The sequence below is a fragment of the Chenopodium album genome, chromosome 5 (genome assembly GCF_948465745.1).
Source record: "Chenopodium album chromosome 5, dcCheAlbu1.1, whole genome shotgun sequence".
Taxonomy (NCBI): domain Eukaryota; kingdom Viridiplantae; phylum Streptophyta; class Magnoliopsida; order Caryophyllales; family Amaranthaceae; genus Chenopodium; species Chenopodium album.
In genome coordinates this window covers 77,595,351-77,617,749 of record NC_137838.1, presented here as the reverse complement: position 1 = coordinate 77,617,749, position 22,399 = coordinate 77,595,351, and the positions used below count along the sequence as shown (strand labels likewise).

At 30.8% G+C, this 22,399-nt stretch overlaps 2 protein-coding genes across 2 annotated transcripts; both read left to right on the top strand.

The window, feature by feature from the left end:
- Window positions 1–2,287: 2,287 nt before the first annotated feature.
- On the top strand, window positions 2,288–14,473 carry LOC145631165 (uncharacterized). The gene is made up of 6 exons (XM_081683257.1): window positions 2,288–2,425; window positions 2,874–3,085; window positions 5,083–5,199; window positions 12,856–13,140; window positions 13,655–13,840; window positions 13,953–14,473. The coding sequence occupies exons 1-6, from the start codon at window positions 2,413–2,415 to the stop codon at window positions 14,061–14,063; spliced, it is 924 nt and encodes a 307-aa protein (XP_081539383.1). The 5' UTR covers window positions 2,288–2,412; the 3' UTR covers window positions 14,064–14,473.
- Window positions 14,474–15,123: 650 nt separating this feature from the next.
- LOC145633222 (putative ATP-dependent helicase C29A10.10c) lies at window positions 15,124–19,357 on the top strand. The gene is made up of 10 exons (XM_081685492.1): window positions 15,124–15,237; window positions 15,508–16,066; window positions 16,212–16,943; window positions 17,044–17,465; window positions 17,571–17,895; window positions 17,987–18,248; window positions 18,375–18,567; window positions 18,693–18,881; window positions 18,984–19,072; window positions 19,195–19,357. Exons 1-10 carry the CDS (start codon window positions 15,124–15,126, stop codon window positions 19,355–19,357), a joined length of 3,048 nt encoding a protein of 1,015 aa, XP_081541618.1.
- Window positions 19,358–22,399: the final 3,042 nt, after the last annotated feature.

Genomic DNA, 22,399 nt, shown 5'->3' with positions numbered 1-22,399 from the left:
CTAAATTACTTTGACTTATATGGAAGCTGAACTGTAAGAAAAAATATATCAAATGGAGTTTTAATTGATTTTTCGTACTATATATTCACGTATAAATTACCATTTTCATTGGGAAATTAAAGATATATAGCTATAAAAAAAAAAAGCACAATAAAGCCCAAGTAATATGGTACAATGGTACATAGCCTAAGTTTTTGTATTAAGTTTGCGATCTTGGATTAAGCTATAAACAAATGGCATGATGATACATTAAATTTGTGACGAAGTTTTCTCATTGTCTCAACATAGAGATGTTTGAAGGAAATTAAAGATCTTGAAGAACTAGAGAAGGTTGCAAAAACGCAGCGCATACCACAAATGGTTGAATTAGAGAAACAAATTTCATCTCTTGAGGATGAACACAACATTTTAAAACAAGAGGAACAAAAAACAAAAGATTGCCTTTTAGCTCTTGAAATCCAAGTAAAAAAGCAGGTATATTTGTATATTAGTTTAAAATTTTCTTAGCATTATTACATCACATTACCTAATATTCTACTGATAAAACTTAATTAAACAATAATTATACATGCTTATTCTGGCAGATCGCTCTTTATGAAAAATTTTGCAAACTACAAAAGATGGTGCAAGAGCTTGCAACACAGAAAAAATTAGTCACCCTTGAAAAATTGTCCCTTAAAGAGGTTAGTGCTTAAATAAGATTTAGCCTTTTTTTTTTTTCCTTCCAATTTTTACTTGGATGTTTTAGCTATATTTGATTTGGTTGTTCCTTGTATATACATGTTCAGATTGAAGAATTCATGTCTAGATGGACAAATGACGACGAATTTCGAGCTAATTATATTAGAAGTATTCAACTATCCCTTGCCAATCGAGGCTTATGTAGTGATGGAAGAATGTTGTTGGATCCATCAAAATGATAACCATGGTATTGGGTTGGAACTTAATTTGTATAAACTTGGTCGAATGCATTTATGTTAAATGTGATCGTGTCGCACCATTTTAACAAGTACGTGGTCCACATATGACCCAATGGAAGTTTAAGTGTTTAACACAAGCACTTAAAGCTAAGCCTAAAAAATCAAGATTTTGGAGAATGTGTTCCTTTCGAAATGATGTACTCTTTTGAATTGTGATGTTCATACGTTTAACATCCAATTCCAAATAATTAAGCTATTTATCAAAGAGATTTAGATTAATTATTAATTTGTGTCACTTATTTGTATAGTTGTATTCCCTCTATTTAATTTTAATGGTCTTATATCAACTGTTTCTATTGCATACATTTAAGCTATAAGTCTATAACACCTTTAATTACGTAATATTAAAATTCTGATTTAAATTAAGAACCCTAATCATAACTTAACTCAAATTTTAAAATAAATAATAATAATAATAATAATAATAATAATAATAATAATAATAATAATAAAAATAATAATAATAATAATAATAATAATAATAATAATAATAATAATAATAATAATAATAATAATAATAATAATAATAATAATAATAATAATTAATACAAAAAAAATTGACTCAACTTGTACAAGTACAATAACTAGATGAGCATGTACTTTAGTACTTGGCCTCTATACTCTAGTCTTCTTATCAAGGTTTATACGGAAGTTTATACGTTTCATAATATAAAGTCTATTTTTATAATTTGCACATTTAATAAAAAACGGATAAATATAAATAAGAATTATGCACTTTATACAAAAAATTTGTGATTCATATTTCTAGATCTTCATCAAAATTATGATATAATATATGTTCAACGTCGCCTAATACATATTTTAATGTAGGAGTCCATTTATTAGCGTGCTATTTACAATTGTTTCATTTTTAAAGATAAAATAATATGTTGTAGTTGTAATGTAGAAGCAACTAATATTCAAATTTCAAAATTGTTAAATATGGTAAGCTCCATAAAAAAAATAATAATAAAAAAAAATAACATCATCCTTGCATTTATGCGGGAAAAAATTTATTAAGTGAGGGACATGTGGACAATGATAACATCACCAACGTTTTGTTTTAATAATAGTCGATAGATTATAGATTGTAGATAGATATTTTAATTATAATTGAACGGGTCATTGACTACTTTGATTGCCGTGAACTCCAAGTTCAGCTAGTTTTTGGAATGATTTATGAAAGTCAACTTCTTGAACAAGGATGATGTACACACAGTAAGAAAAATTCAATAATCCGTTGTATTATACGGAGTAATAATTTATAAAGAAATAAAAACGATAAAATTAAATTAAAATAAAACACAATTAAAAAAAATATATACTACTAAGTCACTAAAGGAAAATTGTTCTCAATACTCAAGTGCATATAAATAAGAAACAATTCAGAATTTTAGATCACCAATACAAACCTTGAAAATTTAAGAGATCAATGGCATTTGAAGGTATATCTATGGTCTTTTCTTTTTTTATTTATTTATTTTTTTTTTTTGAAATCCGAAGGTATATATGTTAAACTCCGACACTAATTTCTTCTTTTATAAGGGGAAAAATAAAATGTTTACAAAAATTGTGTTGCATTTTTTTTTACTATCTCCTCATATTATTTATAATGATTAGATAATTTTTACTCACACACTATGTCAAATCGTTGCAAATAATATATAATGGAATTAGTACAAACTTAGTTAATCAATTTTGTTAAAGGTTGAAATTAACATGTTTTAGCCGGACTTAACCAGGCACATACAATACAATAATTGTATAGCCTGACTAAGCCTGGTGTATACTCCGTACAACACAACTATTGTTTACAAAATCGTACCTATTGTAATGTATATACGTAGCATATAATTAAATTGACTATTGTTTTTTTTTTTTTTAATTATTCAGATGATAGTGATGGTTGCACCATTCATGTTGTCAGCAATAATGACGATGATAATAAACGATCGATGAAGGTGGTTCATCAATTATACATGGTCAAAATAAACCGCTATTTTCCAGATCCTGTTTTGCAACTCGACTTAAACGCTACCAAGAAGTCCATGGACCGGATCGAATCAAAGAGAAGAAGCTTGCTCAAAAAAATACAACTATCAAAGGTGCGTAAATCTTATACTTGTATATAATGCACTTTCTAATATCATGTTAATCTATACTTTCTATATTAAAAAGCGTTTCTAAACACCTTTATGTATCACGTGGCACCCTCGCCATGTCATCTTTTAACTATGAGCATTTATAATAAAAATGTCTATCATAAGATTCAAACTCATAGCCACAAAAATATGCATTTAGTGTCTTACCATCTCATCCATGTATTAATAATGCTTTTATACTCGACTCATAAATATATAACTATATGGATTGGATGGAGATATGAACATTCAATAACTGCAATTCTTTAAAAAAAAAAAAAAAAAATCGATCCTATTATTTGCTAATTATGCTCATCGAGGTAATACATACAAGCAAGAAAAATTAACTATTATTATAAATTAATTTTAGTTTTTAAACTATTTTGATAATAATTATGTCTTTATTTTCATTATATTATAATTTAAATTATAAACAAAGGAATTGTTTATATATATTTTTTTTTGACAAGAAAACGTTTGTATATTTATCAATAGTTGTTCCATAAATAATTTATTCAAAGGTTTAATGAAAAACTATTATAAATTATAAACAATAATGAATATATTAATAATAAAGAATGAACATGTTTATTCAATTACAAGTGTTACTTCAAAAAAAAAAAAAAAAAAAAAAAAAAAACCAGAGCATCGCCTTCGCCACTCACAGTTTAGATATTACGTCTAAACAAAAGTTATTAATATGTCAAATCTATGTACACGTGTCGCACTTGCTAATTGGCATATGTCGTGGTTACGTGCGTAAGCAAAAGTAAATTATATCGTGAGAGTGAGCAAGAGTGAGGGATAACTCAAGTGGTTAGGGTTCTCCTTTTGCCGGTTCCAGGCAATTGTAGGATCGATTCTCATTATTCGTCCTTGTGGCCCGCTCTCTAAACACCAGTTAAAAAAAAACTTATTTTACTCTGTATCATGTTTTGTTGTACCGGCCTATCTATCTAATACAGATCGACCCGTCCTAGTGAATGAGTGAGTGTGAGTTGTGTTTTAAAAAGATAACAAAAAGGGTAATTATGATATATGCAGTCAAGACCTACATATAAGCATTTAATATACTTCCTTTTTTAGTATTAAGTTGGGAATTTATCCACAATTCACGAGTAAATCGGTGTAATAAATGTTTATTTATTACTTCCTCCGTTTCATAATATTAGTCCTATATGGAATCAATCACATAAAATAAGAAAAGAAATATATTTGGAATTAAAAAGTACTCCGTACAACATAATTCATAATAAGTTTACCTTATTTAACTTTATTGATTTTTTATTAGAAAAGCACAAGTTATAATTGCATAATTTAAGGTAAATATTTCCTTACTTAGAGTCATGCCATCAATCCACAACCAATTAATTCCAAAAAAAAAAAAAAAGGTTATAAATATATTCAATATGGATAGATCTTTTAAAAACACCTAAATAGTTATCCGTATATGAGACTAATATTATAAAACAGAGGGAGTATAAATTATTTCTATTTTTAGCTTCTTATATGCGGGTATCTTTTTCCTATTTTTAATTATCCCACTTATCCTCGTTTTGAGCACACCGATAAAAAATGAGGTTATTCTTTTCAATTTTTCCTAATTTATACCTTAATAATAGAGTTGTGTCAATGTAGAAGCAAGTTGCCTAGATTCAGTAATCATTCTTAGGACATATCTTCACCCATTGCTAATAGTGGATCTTAGTCGAAAATATTAAAGGGATCAGGATATGAATATTCTATCCCTTACTCAAAACTAATCACTATGTCCCAATATTTGATACCAATCGGTAAAATAACATTATTAAGTTTAATAGCTAATAAAATACAAGAGGCCGGGCTCTGAATGGCCTTGATAAAAGCTCCCCTTTGCTAGAGACATACAATAATATTTAATTACTAAATTACTATAATAATACAAGTAATAAACTAATGAGTAGTTAATTGATTTTATGCAGCATGAATTAGAATCCTTGAGATTAGATATTCATACAAGAAATTACAAAGCCGAAGTGCTAATTCGAAGTTTTGAATGCTGCCGCGAGTTTCTTCACAAGCAATGGCCTGAAAGCATTGTAAGCATTTCATTTTATTTATTTATTTATTTATTTTTGGTTGATATTCAATTCTGTAACTTTAATTTATATTTATTTTTTTTAGAGAAATAATCAAAATGTATTTAAGTACTCCGTAGTACGTATGTAGTGGAATAATATTTATCATCACTTATACAAAAAAATCCTAATAATTTATGAGTAATATTTTTACAAAAAAATCCTAATAATTTATGAGTAATATTTTTAAGAGATAGTACATACAAATTCCACATGCATGTGATATAGCACAACTAATAGTACTCCGTATGACCGTATTGATCAATTCTTCGTGTTTTATTTTTTACTAATAATGTTGTATTTCCTATTAGGAACTAATAATTACTAAGGAGTATTGTTTATTAAAGAGCAAACAACTTCGACTTAACACCTACACTATGAAATTATGAAGTTACATAAACTGAATTTGACTTTACTTAGTTTTGTTCACTGATACAACAATAATAATTAATGTGTTTATTAATTATTAATTTCACTAGATTAGCCTATTGACAATTGAATTCATATGACTCACTAGCAAAATTTGATTCATATATAATCAATTATATTACACTAAAATTCTTAACCTATTACCAAAATTTAACTTAAAATCACATAACTTGAATTTGATGTTGACTTAAGCAATCATTGTTCGATACGGAGTATTTATTATTATTATTATTATTATTATTATTATTATTATTATTATATAATAAGACTATAATTTGGGAATAGTTTTGGTAATTGAATCGAATTTGACTCAATTCAAAATCAACATAAACATCCAAACATGACTTGTACTTAAACCTTGATAATCCAAACAACTCGATTGTTAAGCCAAATATCAAGAAAAACAAAAAACCTCATGCATCCAAAAGTAAGTCAAAACTCAAAAGTTAGATTTGATTAATAACAAATATGTGCTTACAAAATATTTTCCTAAGTACATACACCAACATAATGCTTAAGAGATCGAATTAAAACATTATTCAAACTAGTTAATTACACTTAATGACTTAAAGAAAGTCATGCTAATTAAGCTAATACATATTATTCAATATCCTAGAACTAAATTTGTGACAATAAGAGGGCATAGCTACTCGAGCAGGGACATTATTGGGATGACACGAGTTGTCGCCGCCTTGGTGATTCGCCTGAGTAATTGCAACAACACCTTGATGATTAGCCGCGACACCTTGATTAGAAGAAGCCGGTGTTGAAGATGTTGTTTTGATATGCTTATTCTTGATCCTGCTTCCCGATTTCTTATTAGGACGATAAACACAACTTAATGATGCCATTTTGCTCATAATACTATGAACAACATTACTTAGGTTAGCCATTAGTACTTCTTTTCGTAACAACCCCAAGAAAAAGTTAAGATTAACAAAGAACGAGTATTGTGTATGAAACTCTAGCGTCAAAAATTTGGCCTATTTATACAATTATACACATATTTGGACTACATTACGCGTAATTTTATGGAAAGTCGGTTGTAATAAAATTCTACTAATACATGATTTCATATCTTAAGGATACTTTGTAAGAAGATAAAGAACAGTTTCTTATTTTATAAAAATTGTTGTAAGTCCAATAGTACTCAACCATCTTTAGTAATTTAGTACTCCGTATTATCTTGGTAGATAAGATTAAAATTTTTTATTTTTTTGGTTCTAAGAAAGCCATACAAGATAATAAATTAATAATGTAGACAAAATTTAATTTCATATTTTAAATTACTACTAAGATGCTATGTAGTAATAATATTTATTATCACTTATACAAAATAATTTTAATAATGTATGAGTAATATTTTTTTTTTTTGATGGGTGTATGAGTAATATTTTTAACAGATAGTACATACAAGTTTCACATGTCAATAGAGAAAATAATATTTTTAATTAAGTTTAATTTAGAAAAAATAAGTTTATATAAATAATGAAAATTAATTTAAGTCATCCGTGGAGGTCAATTAAATGTGACAATCCAGGAGATATATGATGGGTTGCAAATATATTTTTAGTGATAATCCAATACAAATAAAAAAGAAAAACGCTCTCTCTCTCTCTCTCTCTCTCCCCCCAAAAAACCCCCCAACCGTCTTCTCTTCTTCGCTCCGGCCATGAGGCTCGCCGGCGGGTGTGAGGCTCACCGCCCATGCCATTATGTCGGCGAGCCTCCGATCTACCTCCTAGAGGTGTCTTTTTCTTTTTTTGCTTTGGTTTTTTGTCCGGTCGTCCTAGCTTTTGGCGCCGCTTTCACTTTCCGGCCGCCGCTATCCCTCACCGGCCTTGTTGCCGGCTTGCCACCGTTCTTTTTCCCCGCTTCCCCGCCGTGTCTCTGCTCCACCGCCGTGGCCGTCGTCATCGCGACGTGTTGCAGGAGAACGGGGAGGGTGTTTCCTCTAAGTCCCTCGCGTAGGGCCGGTCTCAGTCTGGTGTTTCCAGACGTCGTTGCCGCGGTTCAAGGTTGTGTGGGGTTTGGGCTTCTCGGGTGGGTTCCTGCGGGTCGGGCTTCCTTGTACGGTGGTTTGTGGGTCGGGTTGGTGAACCACGGTGCTTGGATGGTGGTTCTAGGATTGGTTGCGGGGTCTTTTGCTAGGGTTTCGTTAGTAGGCCTCGTTTTTAATTTTCCGTCTTTTTCTTATTTTAGTCGTTGTGTGTGTTGTTCTTTAGGGTTTGTTATTTTTGCTTTTTGTGTGGTGCGTTTGTGTGCTATGGGGTGTGCAGATCGGTGTGCCGATCTTCTGGTGCATGATTTGAACCGGGTGTTTTGGCTTTGGGGCTTTGGTTTGATCTTCTGTTGGTTTGTGCTAAAGGGTTACGCTTCCAAGCTAGGGTCCGTGTTTGAATTAGAGATTGTATTGTCAATGGCGAAGTGTATGGTACCAAGTCTGATTTCTGGTCGAGGAGTACGGGATTCTGAGTCAATGAAGGTTCATGTCAGAAACTGCAACATATTGCCAGACCCCCTTGCAAGAGGCTGCATAGGACAGCGTTATATGAGCCAAGGGTATTTAAGAATGTCATTTTGCGCATGCAATTGTAGTTTCCTTTATTTCGAACTTGTAATTGGTTCTGTTGTCTCTGTATTGTTCGATTACGATCTCTTATGTAAGTGCCGTATGGCTTATTATTAATGAATTTTAATCTCCCCCTTTCAAAAAAAAATGATGGGTTGCAAATGTGGGATATATCTATACTACTATATAAAGAGAAAGGGCCTTTTGGGTGATAAATTTGTCTTTCCCCAAAATGCCCTTCTCAATTTACAAAATTACTTATACATTAATTAATAATTTTTTTTAAAAAAAAAAAACATTCATAACTACTCCAAAAAAAAAAATATATCTATTCTTTCAAATAAAAAAACAAAACTAAAAACTAACTACCCACTAACCATAAAAATTATCTACTTTTCATAAATAAAAAAAATGTAACTAACCACAAACCACATTTACTTTATTGATAAAAACCACGTTAAACTTATTTAAAAGATAACTATATTATGATTTTATTAAAAAAAAAAAAGGAATTAATACCAATATAAATCCCTCAAAAAAATCTACGTTATAAAGGGAAAAAAAACCTTAAAATTTATTAGAAAAAAGGAAAATTTGCAAATTACCACCCAAAAATAGGTCCATTTTCTAAATAACCACCCATTAAAAATTTTATTTTAAATTACCACCCACTAAAATATTTAATTACGCAGATTACCACCTTTTTCAATTTTCCGTTTGATTTCAGGTGTGTGGGGCCCACAGTCGTTACTTCCCTCCTTATTTTTTTTTTCTTTTTTGTCGACTTCACTATTGCATGCTACTGAAGACTTCTCCTCTGTCAATTCTCTCATTCCATTCTCTCTGCAAATTCGCCCATCTCCATAAATTCTCACCCACTCTTCAGATTAGGATCCAAAATTGGAGATTAAACCCTAAATTAGTTTCAGTTCATATAAAACTTGCACTTTGTAATTGGGGTTTTGCGTGAAGGTTCTTTGCGAAAGTCGCCATCTTTAGGGCGTTTTACTAGGGACCACGTGCTGAGTTCATCACCTGACATTGCTTGCTGTCAATGGCGACATCAGAGGTAAGAACCCCCAATTCATAGAGAAAAACACAATTGGGCAAAGAACATGAACCCTAATTAACTAAACACCCAATTTCCCCCGATTCAAATACAATAAGAATCCTAATTTGCGAAAATATAAACCCTAATCAACTATTCAATCAGTCTTCCCCAATTTAAGCACAATAAGAACCCTAAATTTAAAGATTGAAATACTTTACCTGATGCGAATTAGCCTCTGAAATTTCTTGCGAAACTTCTGCAATTACCAGGGGGTGAAATTCGTGTAAATTGGGGAGAATTTGGAGTATAAATCCCAAAGGGGGGGGGTGGGAGATATGTTTTAAAAGAAAAAATCGGGAGGAATTTATTTTGGAAGCATCAACTAGCCGTTAATAGCCGTTATATGGGCCCCACACACCTGAAATCAAACGGAAAATTGAAAAAGGTGGTAATCTGCGTAATTAAATATTTTAGTGGGTGGTAATTTAAAATAAAATTTTTAATGGGTGGTTATTTAGAAAATGGACCTATTTTTGGGTGGTAATTTGCAAATTTTCCTAGAAAAAATAAAAGGGAAAATTATACATCAATCTAATCTATATACGTACTATTACCGTAGATGTTTTACTCTATAGCTTTCAATCTTTTATATAAAAACTCAACGATCAACAATATTTTTTAAGGTTATTAACTGAGGTACATGAAGTGGAGTGGATGTCCTATTGACAAAAAAAAAAAAATTCATTCTTAAATTTAAAGTTTATGTAAGTATTGAAATTCGAAAAAATCCACAATAACAATATTATGAGTAAATTAATAAATTTCCTATAATGTACACGCGTAACGTGTGTCTCGTAGCTTGTTATAGTAATTGGAAAACAAATAAACGTTGCTATATAATTATACATCAATATATGAAATTTAATTAACTATAATAGGTATGGATTTGTACAATACGTACTAAAAGGTTAAAGATTGAGAAGTATTTATATATTCTCTTGAATAATTTATCATTCTCTTAACCTAAAATCTACATATTTTTAAATATTGTATTTTTAAATAATATTGTGATATAGCTAGCACAACTAATAGGATTGATCAATTCTTGGTGTTTTATTTTTTACTAATAGTGTTGTTTTTCCTTTTAGGAACTAATTACTATAGTCGACTTAACACCTACACTATGAAATTATACTACTCCGTATGAAATTATGAAGTTACATTAACTGAATTTGACTTGACTTAATTTTTTATCACTGATCCAACAATAAGTATGTCTAATAATTATTATTTTCATTGATAATTAAATTCAATATGACTTACTAGCTAAACTTGATTCATAATCAATTTTATTAACTTGAATTTGATGTTAACCTAAGCAATCAATGTTTGATAATTATTATTCTATCATTATAAGATTATAAATTGGGAATAATTTTGGTAATTGGATCGAATTGAATAAGACTCAACTCGAAATCAACCTAAATGTCCAAACATGACTTGACTTAAACCTTATTAGCTAGATTATTCATCAAACTATCGATCGGTTGTTAAGCCAAAAATCAAGAAACAAAAACCTCATAATGATTCCTAAAATTATACGAGTAAATAATAACAAACCAACAAAACACCTTATGCACCAAGTTCAAAAGTTAAATTTGATTAATAACAAATTTCTGCTTACAAAATATTTTCCTAATTATGTACACCAACATAATGCTTAAGATATCGATTAAGAACATTATCCAAACTAATTAATTACACTTAATGACTTGAAGAAAGTCATGCACATGCATGCTAATTAAGCTAATACTCACTACTCAATATCCGAGCACTAAATTTGTGACAATACGAGGGCATAACAACTCGATTATTGGGAAGACACGGCGAGTTGTCGCGGCCTTGGTGATTCACCGGAGTTATCGTTGCAACGCCTTGATTAGCCGCGACACCTTTAGTAGAAGAAGCCGGTGTTGAAGACGTAGTGGTTTTGATCTTCTTCTTCTTGATGCTGCTTTCTGATTTCTTAGGATGCGAAACACAACTCAATGATGCCATTTTACTCAGAATTTTACTGAATTTAGCCATTATAATTTCTGTACGTAAGAACACCAAGGGTTTAACAAAGAAGGATTGAAGGAGTATTATTGTGTATGAAATTCTAGCGCAAATTAATTGGCCTATTTATAACACAAATTTGGACTATGCGTAACGCGTAATTATATATTTTTAAGGGGATAAATAAAAGTTTCCTATTTATAAAAATTGATTTAAGTCTAACAAGTCAACCGTCATTAGTAATTGTCTTAGTAATAAGTAGATAAGATTAGTACTCCGTAATAATAAGTAGTTTCCATAAGTAAACTTTTTTTTTTTTTTTCCCTTTGGTGCAAAGAAATCCATACAAGATTACAAGATAATACGGAGTAAATTAATAATTTCATATTTTAGATATTATTACTAAGATATTTTATAAGTAGCTAATTACAATTGACATGTATTTAAGTAGTTAAACTAATTATTGCTCGGACGATGCCCCGAATCATTTTAATTTTGTAAGATTGATAACATTAAATTTAGAAGGTAAATGCTCAATTGTATTTATAAGCAAATGAAAATGTAGTAATATTTTTTAATGAATACATATAATAATTATTTAATTTTTCGTCAAATATATAGGATAGGATGTATCAAATTTGACTAAAATTTTTATAAAACATCATGATTGAATATTATGTACACTTTAAAAAAAAGTACAGAGTAATTTGAATAGCCAACCATACTCAAAACTTAAGTATGTGTCAACTTTATCAGTAGGGAAAGAGGTAAGTTTTATTCATTATACTCCCTCCGTCCCTAAATTACATTTCTCTTTGGAAATTTACACGGGAATTAAGGAGGAAAGAATAAGACAAATAACAATAATTAGATAATGCAATGGGAAGTACAAAGATAGATTAGTTATTACTCATGACATGTCATCAATCCTTTGAAAAAAAAAAAAAAGGACCAATCACATGCTCCTAATTGAAAATTTTTAACCAATCATATTCATTGTAATTTGGCACAAGGATTATGAGTAAGATTAGGTAAGGATGAGTGAGAAAGCATTAAATATAAAACAGAAAAAGAGAGTTGATTTATTAAAAAAAAACTTACCAAAAATAGAAAGGAGGAATGTAATTTAGGGACGGAGGGAGTACTTTACATAAATAAATAATAATATTAATGGGTTTCTTAAATACAAATTAGATAGATGTGGAATTGGTACGTAAAAACATATAACTTTCTTCATTGATTAGGCGGCTATTTGCAAAGTTTTGTAACATTTTTAATCTTTCATCATCAATAATTACTCTGTAGAAAATACGGAGTAAATAGATTTCAATTTACATCCATATTTTCAACTACGTTAGCTCTTTTTAAACAATTCTACATGCATGTCTACTTATATTTTTTTAAAAAAAAAGTAATTCTACGTTTGATACTTTCTTGCATGATATTGCCGTAATAATAATTGTACGTGGTTCGTTATTAGGCTAATATATTAAGTACATGTATACAGAATGAAAACCTAGAGGTAAAAGAATCGAACCCAAAGACAGAGTTGGTTGAAATAAAGAGAAAAATTCCGAGATTGGTCGAGCAATTAGGTCATGGGAAGACGAAATGGGTGAAAGAGAAGCAAATCTTGAAAGAGCTTGAGCATCTCCAAAGGAGGGAGGTGCTACTTGATGGCAAAATTAAAGAAGCTGAACCCAAAATTCCGAAATCAATAGAGAGACGACCCCGTTACCTCTATTGGTACTATGATTTTATGAATAAGTATGAGTTGAAACAACACCTTTGTGTAAGTTTTTCTTATTAAGAATGAACATATTCTCTTTATTAAGGTTATGTGTAGCTCATCTTATTTTATTTTAATCGGATATGATTTGAATTTTTTTTTTTTTAATCTAATGTGATTAAATTGTTTTATTTAACTATACTTTGACTTTATATGTAAGATAAATGGTAAGGAAAACAATATTAAATGGAGTTTTAACAGATTTGTATTTACAATTTTTAAATTTGTAATTTTTCATAATTTTTTTATAAAGAGAATTAAACTATTTAGGTATAAAATATTCCACATAAAATAAAGAAGAAAAAGTATGTTTCAAGTTTCAACATTATTTTTCTGACCTGATATACTTTTAATTTTTTTCTAATATGCTATGAAGTAAGGGACACGAAGTAAATAATAAGGTGAACTAAACATAGCCTAAATTATTGCATTAAGTCGCGTTCTTGGATTAAGCCATAAACAGATTGCATGACAATACTTTTGTGATGAAGTTTACTCATTGTCTCAACATATATAGAGTTGTTTGAAGGAAATCAAAGAGCATGAAGAACAAGAGAAGGTTGCAAAAATGCAGCGCATACCACAAATGGTTGAATTAGAGAAACAAATTTCGTCTCTTGAGAAGAAATACAACATTTTAAAACAAGAGGAACAAAAAACAAAAGATTGCCTTTTAGCTCTTGAATTCCAAGTAAACAAGCAGGTATATTTGTGTATGTTAGTAGTAAATTTTCTTAGCATTATTACATCAAATTACCTAATATTCTATTGATAAAACTTAATTAAACAATAATTATACATGCTTATTCTGGCAGATTGCTCTTTATGAAAAATATTGCAAACTACAAAAGAAGGTGCAAGAGCTTGCAACAGAGAAAAAATTAGTCACCCTTGAAAAATTGTCCCTTAAAGAGGTTAGTGCTTAAATAAGTTTTGTTTTTTTTTTTCTTTTTCTTTTTCCTTTTTTCTTTTTTTCAAATTTTTACTTGGATAGATGTTTTAGCTATATTTGATTTGTTGGTTCCTTGTATATACATGTTCAATCAGATTGAAGAATTCATGTCTAGATGGACAAATGACAACGAATTTCGAGCTAATTATATTAGAAGTATTCAGCTATCCCTTGCCAATCGAGACTTATGTTGTGATGGAAGAATGTTGTTATAGCTTCAAAGTACCGGCACAATATAATAACTTTGGTATTGGATTGGAACTTGATTTCTATAAAGTCGGTCGCATGGATTTATGTTATGCAACCGTGTAGCATTATTTTAACAAGTACACGGTCCACGTACCCGAAGAAATTTAACACAAGCACTTAAGCTAAGCGCGCCTAAGAAACTTTTTTTTTTGGGGGAAGGAAAAATTGTAATGTCCGTACTATACTACTATATATGTATGTGCTATTTGTCTACTACAAAACACAAATCACACTGTATTATTTATGTTTATATAGTTGTATTCCCTGTGTTTAATCTTGTTCGTCTTGTTTAATTTTAATATTGCTCTGCTTCTATTGCATACATTAAACAATAACACCTTTAACTACGTAATAGTACGCGTATTAAAATTTTTACTTTACTCAAACTTGTACGAGTACAATAACTGTACTAGATGCGTACAAAGGAATATCTAAAGTTTTCAAAAAAAAATTAATTTTTTATTGAAGATGATGGTTGAAATTAATCAAAAGAGATAATAATTCCCAAGCAAAGCTACATCAGAAATTGAAAAGTTCTTTGATATCCCCTAGGCTACGACGTGCATTGCATGAGTCTTGCTTGTCATTTTAACTTCCAAGTCTTTATTAATTCCTCTTATTATATATAGCATCTCATGCCTTTTCATCTACTAATACCAATATAAAATTATCTTTGGATTATCCTCAATTTATATTTGATTTTTCAAGAAGTTTTTTTATTTTCATTCATAATTTCTTCCATTCTTCCTTTTTATTGAAAAAAATTAACACACTAAGCAAAAAAAATGGAGAAGTCCAAAACTACAAAGAAAGATAAATGCCCTGACAAACAACTTCTTGAATTGGTGTTCTCTTGGTCAATCAAAGATGTTCTTAACAATAGTCTCTTCAAAGACAAGGTATTTTTATATTTTACTTTGTCTTTTGGTTTATTCGTGTGTACGTGTTTGTGTGCGCGTACTATCCTATGCTAAATAATCTTTGTTCATTACACTATTATCTTCGCCACTTTAATTTGTTTTAAATAACTCCTTCCGTTTCAGAATAACATTTTTAATAACATTGTTTTATTGGTTTAGCTACAATTACAATGATAATTTGTAATTATGTGTAATTATTTCATGAATTTTCAATCTTCGTATATAAAATACTCAATAATAAACTTACAGGTTAAGAAAATACCAGACATTTTCGTATCAAGTACACACTACTTAAGCTCATTCAAGATGCCACTTATAGAAGAGACTCGCGCTGATTACTGTTCCGGGTTAGAGTCAGTTGCTCAATCCCCTGTATGTGAAATATCACACATTTGGTTGTCCAAGCATTACAAGCCCTCTAAAAAAAGATTCATCTATGACATTCTTACCAAACCGATAACTGATGATGAAAATTATAACAATCGATATTACTACGAGCCTCAATCTGGTGACATATTTGCTGTAACAAACAGGAGGCCTAGAAGTATTGAAGATTTAATCAGATTTGATAAATCAGTTCATATTGCATTTGTTTCGAGGACTGAAGAAGATTCACCTGTAATCGAGATACTGTCATCTGAAAATATTGATCGTCAGAGATTGAATGAGAAGAATAATGAGAGGCTTTTTGTTACATACTTGATGAATATGACAACCAATATGAGAATATGGGCTGCACTTCATCCTGATCCTAAAAGCGCGAATTTAGGCCTGATTCAGAAGGTGCTGCAGTACAACTCTGCTGTAAGTAAATAATCCTGCTATTTTTTCCTGTTTTTTTTCTGAAACTTAAGTTAATAAATTTATGTTTTTAATTTCCCTTTGAATTGATTGATGATATGGTGTTATAAAATCAGGTCGATGATGATTGTTCCTTTGTATATCAAATGAAGGATTGTCTGATCTAACCGGCTCACTCGGATTAGATGAGTCTCAGAAAAAAGCTGTTCTGAGCAGTATTTCTTTGAGAAAATGTCTGCATCAAATGTACAATGTGAAGCTGATTTGGGGTCCTCCTGGGACAGGAAAAACGAAAACAGTTGCTTCGCTTTTATCTTTACAACTTAAGTTAAAGTGCAGGACACTTACTTGTGCTCCTACAAATATAGCAGTAGTTCAGGTTGCTGAGAGGCTTATGAGGCTATTCGTTAAGTCGCTTGTCTACGACACTTATGGAATGGGAGACATAGTATTGTTCGGAAATGAGGAAAGAATGAAGATCAATGATCACGAGGATCTCCTAGACATATTTCTTAAGAATCGAGTGGAAATCATTGATGAATGTCTTAAACCTACTAAAGGTTGGACTTATAGTCTGGTATCGATGATATCTTTGCTCGAAGACCCTCAAGCTTTGTATAATTCTTACTTGGTACCGGATAATAAAGGGAATGATAGTGATAAGGAAGTTGATGAGAATTCCGAGAGTAATGATGAAAATGTATGTAGTGCTAAGGTGGAAGCCGCGAGTGTAGACAAAGAGGAAGGGGCTAGGAGTCGTGCCAAGAAATGGAAGGAAGTTATTGACAAGTCCTTGAAAGCGAGCAAGAAGGAAAACAAGAAGAGCCGAAAAGGTAATAGGACTAATAGCCAAGATAAGTATTCGAAAGAGGATGGTGAAGCTAGTAATGATGTAACAAAGATTGAAGAAGTTTAATTTAACATTTGAGGAGTTTGTGAGAAATAAGTTTTGCTCTTTAGCTAATCAATTAGTATTTTGCTCAGAGAATCTCTGTACTCACTTACCAACGTCGTGTTTACCATTAGATGTCGCGAAACAGATGATTAAACTTGTTGATCTGCTTAGGAAAGTCCTTGAATATGCTAGAAAAAATGGTTGTCAGTACTCTGAACTGATTCTGACAAAAAAGGCAGACATCTTACCTGTACTGAAATTGCTTCAAGAACAATTTCCTAAGCCTAATATAACTGGAAAAATAAAGGATTTTTGCTTAGAAAACGGGCGTTTGATCTTCTGTACTGCTTCAAGCTCGATTAAAGTGAAAACTCGAGTTGAGATGGTGGTCATTGATGAAGCTGCACAGCTTAAAGAATGTGAGTCAGCCATTCCTTTACAGATTCCTGGTCTTAGAGTCGCGATTCTCATAGGAGATGATCGACAGCTTCCTGCCATGGTTCAGAGCAAGGTCAGCTGTTACATGTTCTATTGTTCTTACACTACTATTACATATATCTGCTTAGAATTCCCCTGCTTTTTAACCTGTAAAACTCAGAATTCACTTATTTTTTAGGTGTTGGAAAAGATGAAGTTTGGAAGGAGCTTGTTCCAACGAATTGCAACATTAGGGAAGAAGAAGCACCTTCTCAACATACAGTACAGGATGCATCCTTCCATAAGCTCGTTTCCGAATAAAGAGTTTTATGAGAACAAGATTGTAGATGCACCAAATGTCAAAGAAATAAGCTATGCAAAAAAATTCCTTAAGGAAGCTATGTTTGGATCATATTCTTTTATCAATGTGTCTAATGGAAAAGAGAATTTCTTCAAAGGACATAGCCCAAGAAATATGGAGGAAGCTACTGTTATTGATCATATTATTGCAAAGCTCTTTAAAGGTATGATTTAATCAAAGCTAGTTTCGCCATTTTTAAATAACACGGTGCATAGTCAAAACTTACAACTTGTAAACTGATAATATGTATGCAGACTATTATCGCGTTACAAACCAGAAGGTGACAGTGGGAGTAATATCACCTTACAAGGGTCAAGTAGGTTTACTTCAAGAAAAACTAGGGAAGAAATACATAAAACATAAGGAAAATTTCTGCATCAATATTCGTTCTGTTGATGGATTTCAAGGTGGTGAAGAGGATATCATAATAATTTCAACTGTTCGATGTAATGGAAATGGATCAGTTGGGTTTCTTTCAAATTGTCAGAGAACAAATGTAGCCCTCACCAGGGCAAGGTATGACTACATGTTAATAGCTTCCGAAAATATGATCAAGTAATGTAGTACTCTACTTTGGTAAACTGTAAACTTAATGATAGCCTTTTTGTTTACTCTAGTTCAATTTTGGTGTAAAACATGTAGGTACTGTCTGTGGATTGTTGGGAGCGGGAGTACTTTAGGCAATAGTGGATCGGTGTGGAAGAACCTTGTGTTCGATGCCAAGACTCTAGGGTGTTTTTATAATGCAGATGATGATTTAGACCTTAACCAAGCTACATTAGCTGGAAAACCCAACTTTTTTCGGTATCTAAAACTTGAAAAAGCAAGATGGAAGGTAAAATTCATCAGTAATAGTCTAGCTGTAATATATTTACAGGAAATAAAAGGGCAGTTCAGATTGTTAAAATCGAGTTTTAACTATATATATATATATATATTTATATGTATGTCTATATGCAGGTTAAGTTTAGTGACGAATTTAGGATGTCTATAACAAGCATAAACAACATTGAGGTACAAAAGCGAGTTAAGGAAATGCTGCACAAGATCTCTGATGGCTGGCGTCAGTCCAACTCTGATGTAAAACTACTGATGAATGTGGCTGGCAATGATTATGGCGCGGCTACTGAATTGTTGGAGCTATACAAGGTTGATGAGAAGCTAAATCTTGCTTGGACTGTTGACATTCTTAAGGAATAAACAAGTTACATTCAAGTTATCAAGGTTTGGGATATATTACAAATTTCCAAGATTCCTAATCTTGCTAAAAATCTTAGTGTTCTGTTTGGAAGATTTACTGTGAACTTTATGAATCGTTGCAAGTACAAGAACATTGAAGGGTATGTATGCCTTACATATACGAAGTATATATATATATATATATTTTTTCGCAAATATGGTATGGTTTTAAGGCAATGTCATACTTATTTTTGGCCTATATACTTGTGTGTATATGTTACAGGAACTTGGTTGTACCGATGTCATGGCCACGTCAATCGTCGTACATGGTTTATAGCACACCTCTTATGGCTGATGATCCTGCAGAATGTTGCTTGACAAATCAGTTAGCTGCTATGAACATAAGAGAAAATCAAGAAGACTCGAGCTCAGATATATTTTTATAACTCGTATGTCTTTCTATGTGTATTGTTACGTGTATACATTTGAACATTTTTAAATCATAGTGAGCCGTCGTTTTAACTTTATTTGTTCTTAAAATTAACATTTGACCATTTTTTTTTTTTTTTTTAATGAAGATTTTGTTGTTCTTCGGATACATGCTTGTTGATTACCTCCTTACTTGTGTGTTACCTTGTCTTTTTGCAGAAATTATATGAAGACAAGTGGAGTCGGTTCTAAAACTAGAGAAGGCAAAATCACAAGGCTGCCAAATAGACTTGCTTTTGAATTATTGAAGTTATAATCTAGATATTATTTTGGTGATAAAACTATTATATAAGCACTAATTATCTAGCTTGTGGACGTTACTATTAACACTAATTATTTTGAAGTTTATCAAAAATCCATTAAAGGAGGTCATTTCCAAAACAAACAAACATTAAAGGAGGTCAATCTAGCTTTTATAGTATCACAACATCAATGCCTGGTTGAATTTGCTTGGCAATCAACTTGGCTTGTCTTCTCGCTGAAGCAATGGTATCAATATTTTCTTGGTCATACCATTTGTGTATAAATCCCTGTAATGGCGGGCAACGAGTATCACAACTAGAGGTGTCAAAAGCACACTCGACCCGACCTGATCCGAAAAATATCCGTTTCAGATTTGGACTCGCGCGGACATAATAATTTAGTATAATTCAACTTTAAAAATTTACCCGACTCGACCCGGCCATATCGGATCCAATCCGATTATCCGAACTACCACCCATAATCACAACGAGTAGTTTCCCACGTTTGTGGCTACACATGATGGTCGTTGCAACTTGGTAGCTCATTAGTCATTCCCTTAAAAAAAAATTGCTTTTTATTCTTCATGATTTACAAGAATAAATTAATCCTTCCAGATCGTTGACTAATGACTTAATTACTTGCCTTGAACTGCAAGTCCCAGCTCATTCAGTCCATTTTATTAGAGTTAAATATTCTCAATTTTTTTTTTTGTAGAAAACATATTTTATTCTCTACAACAATAATGTTCCCACATCCAAATCCCATTTGGTTCATGCACTATATAAGTTTCTAAGGCAACCTTAGGCCGTCATTCCCCATTTCATATTCACCTTAATTTAATTTATTTATTTATTTTTGAAAAAAATTCTCTTTATCATCAATCTTACCATTAATCTTATTCATAATGGAAGAAATTCAAGCTAACCTTATTCAATCTTCATTAAAGCCAAAAAATACTAGCAATCTTCTTGCAACAAATAGCATGATTATTAACAAGGATGAAGACGAGGATGAGAACGATGAAGAGGAAGAGGAAGAGGAGAAATTACTACATAGTAGTAACGAGTCAACAAAAAACTTCCATCAACTTTATTTTGTAAAATTTCCAGCATTGAAAGCAAAAATCCAGAGGGCCAAGGAGTTAACCAATAAATTGCACAAGGAAAAAAGTATCATTTTGGATAAAATAGGCACTTTGAAGGTATGTACATGCATCAAAATTTTGTTTGTTTGTTTTTTTTTTTTTTTTTTTGAAGATAAATTTTTTAAATTTTGCAACCTTTATACTACGTATATTGTTATTCTTATTTTTTGAAGAATTTATTGTTATTATTATTAGTTGCTAATATGTAATTTTGCTTGCAGGATAGAATACTCGAAGAAAGTAAGGAGTTGAGGTGGACTAGTGTGCACGGTATAAGGAGAGACATTGAGCAATGGAAAAGGGAAATTCAGATTCATTTCCCCGAATGTAACGTAAGAATTGATTTTTTTTTTTTTTTTTTTTTTTTTTTTTTTGAAGTCATTAAAAAAATGAATTGAAGGCATATACTTCTATATTGTTACACGTACTTTTGAGAACATATTGTTACACATACTTGCTTACTATAACTTTCTATGTTTTATTGATAGGATTGGGATCCGGAATTGGAACTAGAACTCGAATCTATAAACATTGATAAAAAGATTCAAAAGTTATGCTATAAATTTACTCATGGGAGTAAAAATATATCCAATGAAAGAAGGATAATTAAAGAGTTTAAAAAATTACAAACAAGAAAGGAGAAATTATATAAATTTGACAAATCAACAAGTAATAATGTACAAGTAATACAACTACAACACCTTATTCAGGTAAGATTATAAACTTCCAAATTCTTTTTACATTTTTTTTTTCTTTTTGTTATTATTAATATATAGTTACAAGTTGTTGGCATATTTTCTTGTGTTGAAATCCCGTTTTCTTCAATACATGCATAATTACATCATCCTTTACGAGTACAATTCCTTTACATGTTTAGCTACGAGTTATAATTAGTTACTTCATACTCCCTCTGTTTTTTAAATAAGTGTTTTATTTCTCCTGGGCACTAGAAAGTAATCCGTGCCATTTTTTATTAAATATTTGGCGATTTTATATGTCTATTATAGGAGGGTTTGAAAGAAGTAAAAAATCGACAAGAGAAAGAAAGAATAGTGAAACGAAATAAGGTTGCGATAACAAAGGAAATTACGTCTTTGGAAGAAAAACTGGCTAAAATTAACCAAAAGAGAGCAAAGGTGAACGAATTCATTTTATCAGCCGAGAAGCAGCTTAATGATCAGGTATGACATATAATATATTAATATGGTCACTAAATATTGGTAATCCTAATTTTATTACAATATTTCCTATTTAATGTCACTAAATATTTTGTGTTTTCTTCATGAACAAGATTAGTTCGACGAATTCATGTCTCAATGGAACTATAGAGACAATCTGTTTATTTGGAGCAAATTGTGAAAGAAGTATCCATTTGCTTTATTTGTAACAATATAATATTCATGTTTGTTAATGCATAATTTCAATTAGTATAATTTCTATAATTATATTATAAAAATTGATATATATCTAACCAGAATACAAATAAGTTCAACAATCAAACATGTCTAATATATGAGATTTATAGATTTAGTATGTCACACAATAAATAAACTTGTACAAGAAATGAACATTACATACCATAGATTGGAATAGAATCACACCCTTTTCTCCC

Coding starts and splice junctions, on each gene's coding strand:
- LOC145631165 (XM_081683257.1), top strand. Junction 3,086..5,082: donor AAAAAATACAACTATCAAAG/GTGCGTAAATCT, acceptor GATTTTATGCAG/CATGAATTAGAATCCTTGAG. Junction 13,841..13,952: donor AATTCCAAGTAAACAAGCAG/GTATATTTGTGT, acceptor TTATTCTGGCAG/ATTGCTCTTTATGAAAAATA.
- LOC145633222 (XM_081685492.1), top strand. CDS start 15,124: ATGGAGAAGTCCAAAACTACAAAGAAAGATAAATGCCCTGACAAACAA. Junction 17,466..17,570: donor CTGCCATGGTTCAGAGCAAG/GTCAGCTGTTAC, acceptor CTTATTTTTTAG/GTGTTGGAAAAGATGAAGTT. Junction 18,568..18,692: donor TTGAAAAAGCAAGATGGAAG/GTAAAATTCATC, acceptor GTCTATATGCAG/GTTAAGTTTAGTGACGAATT.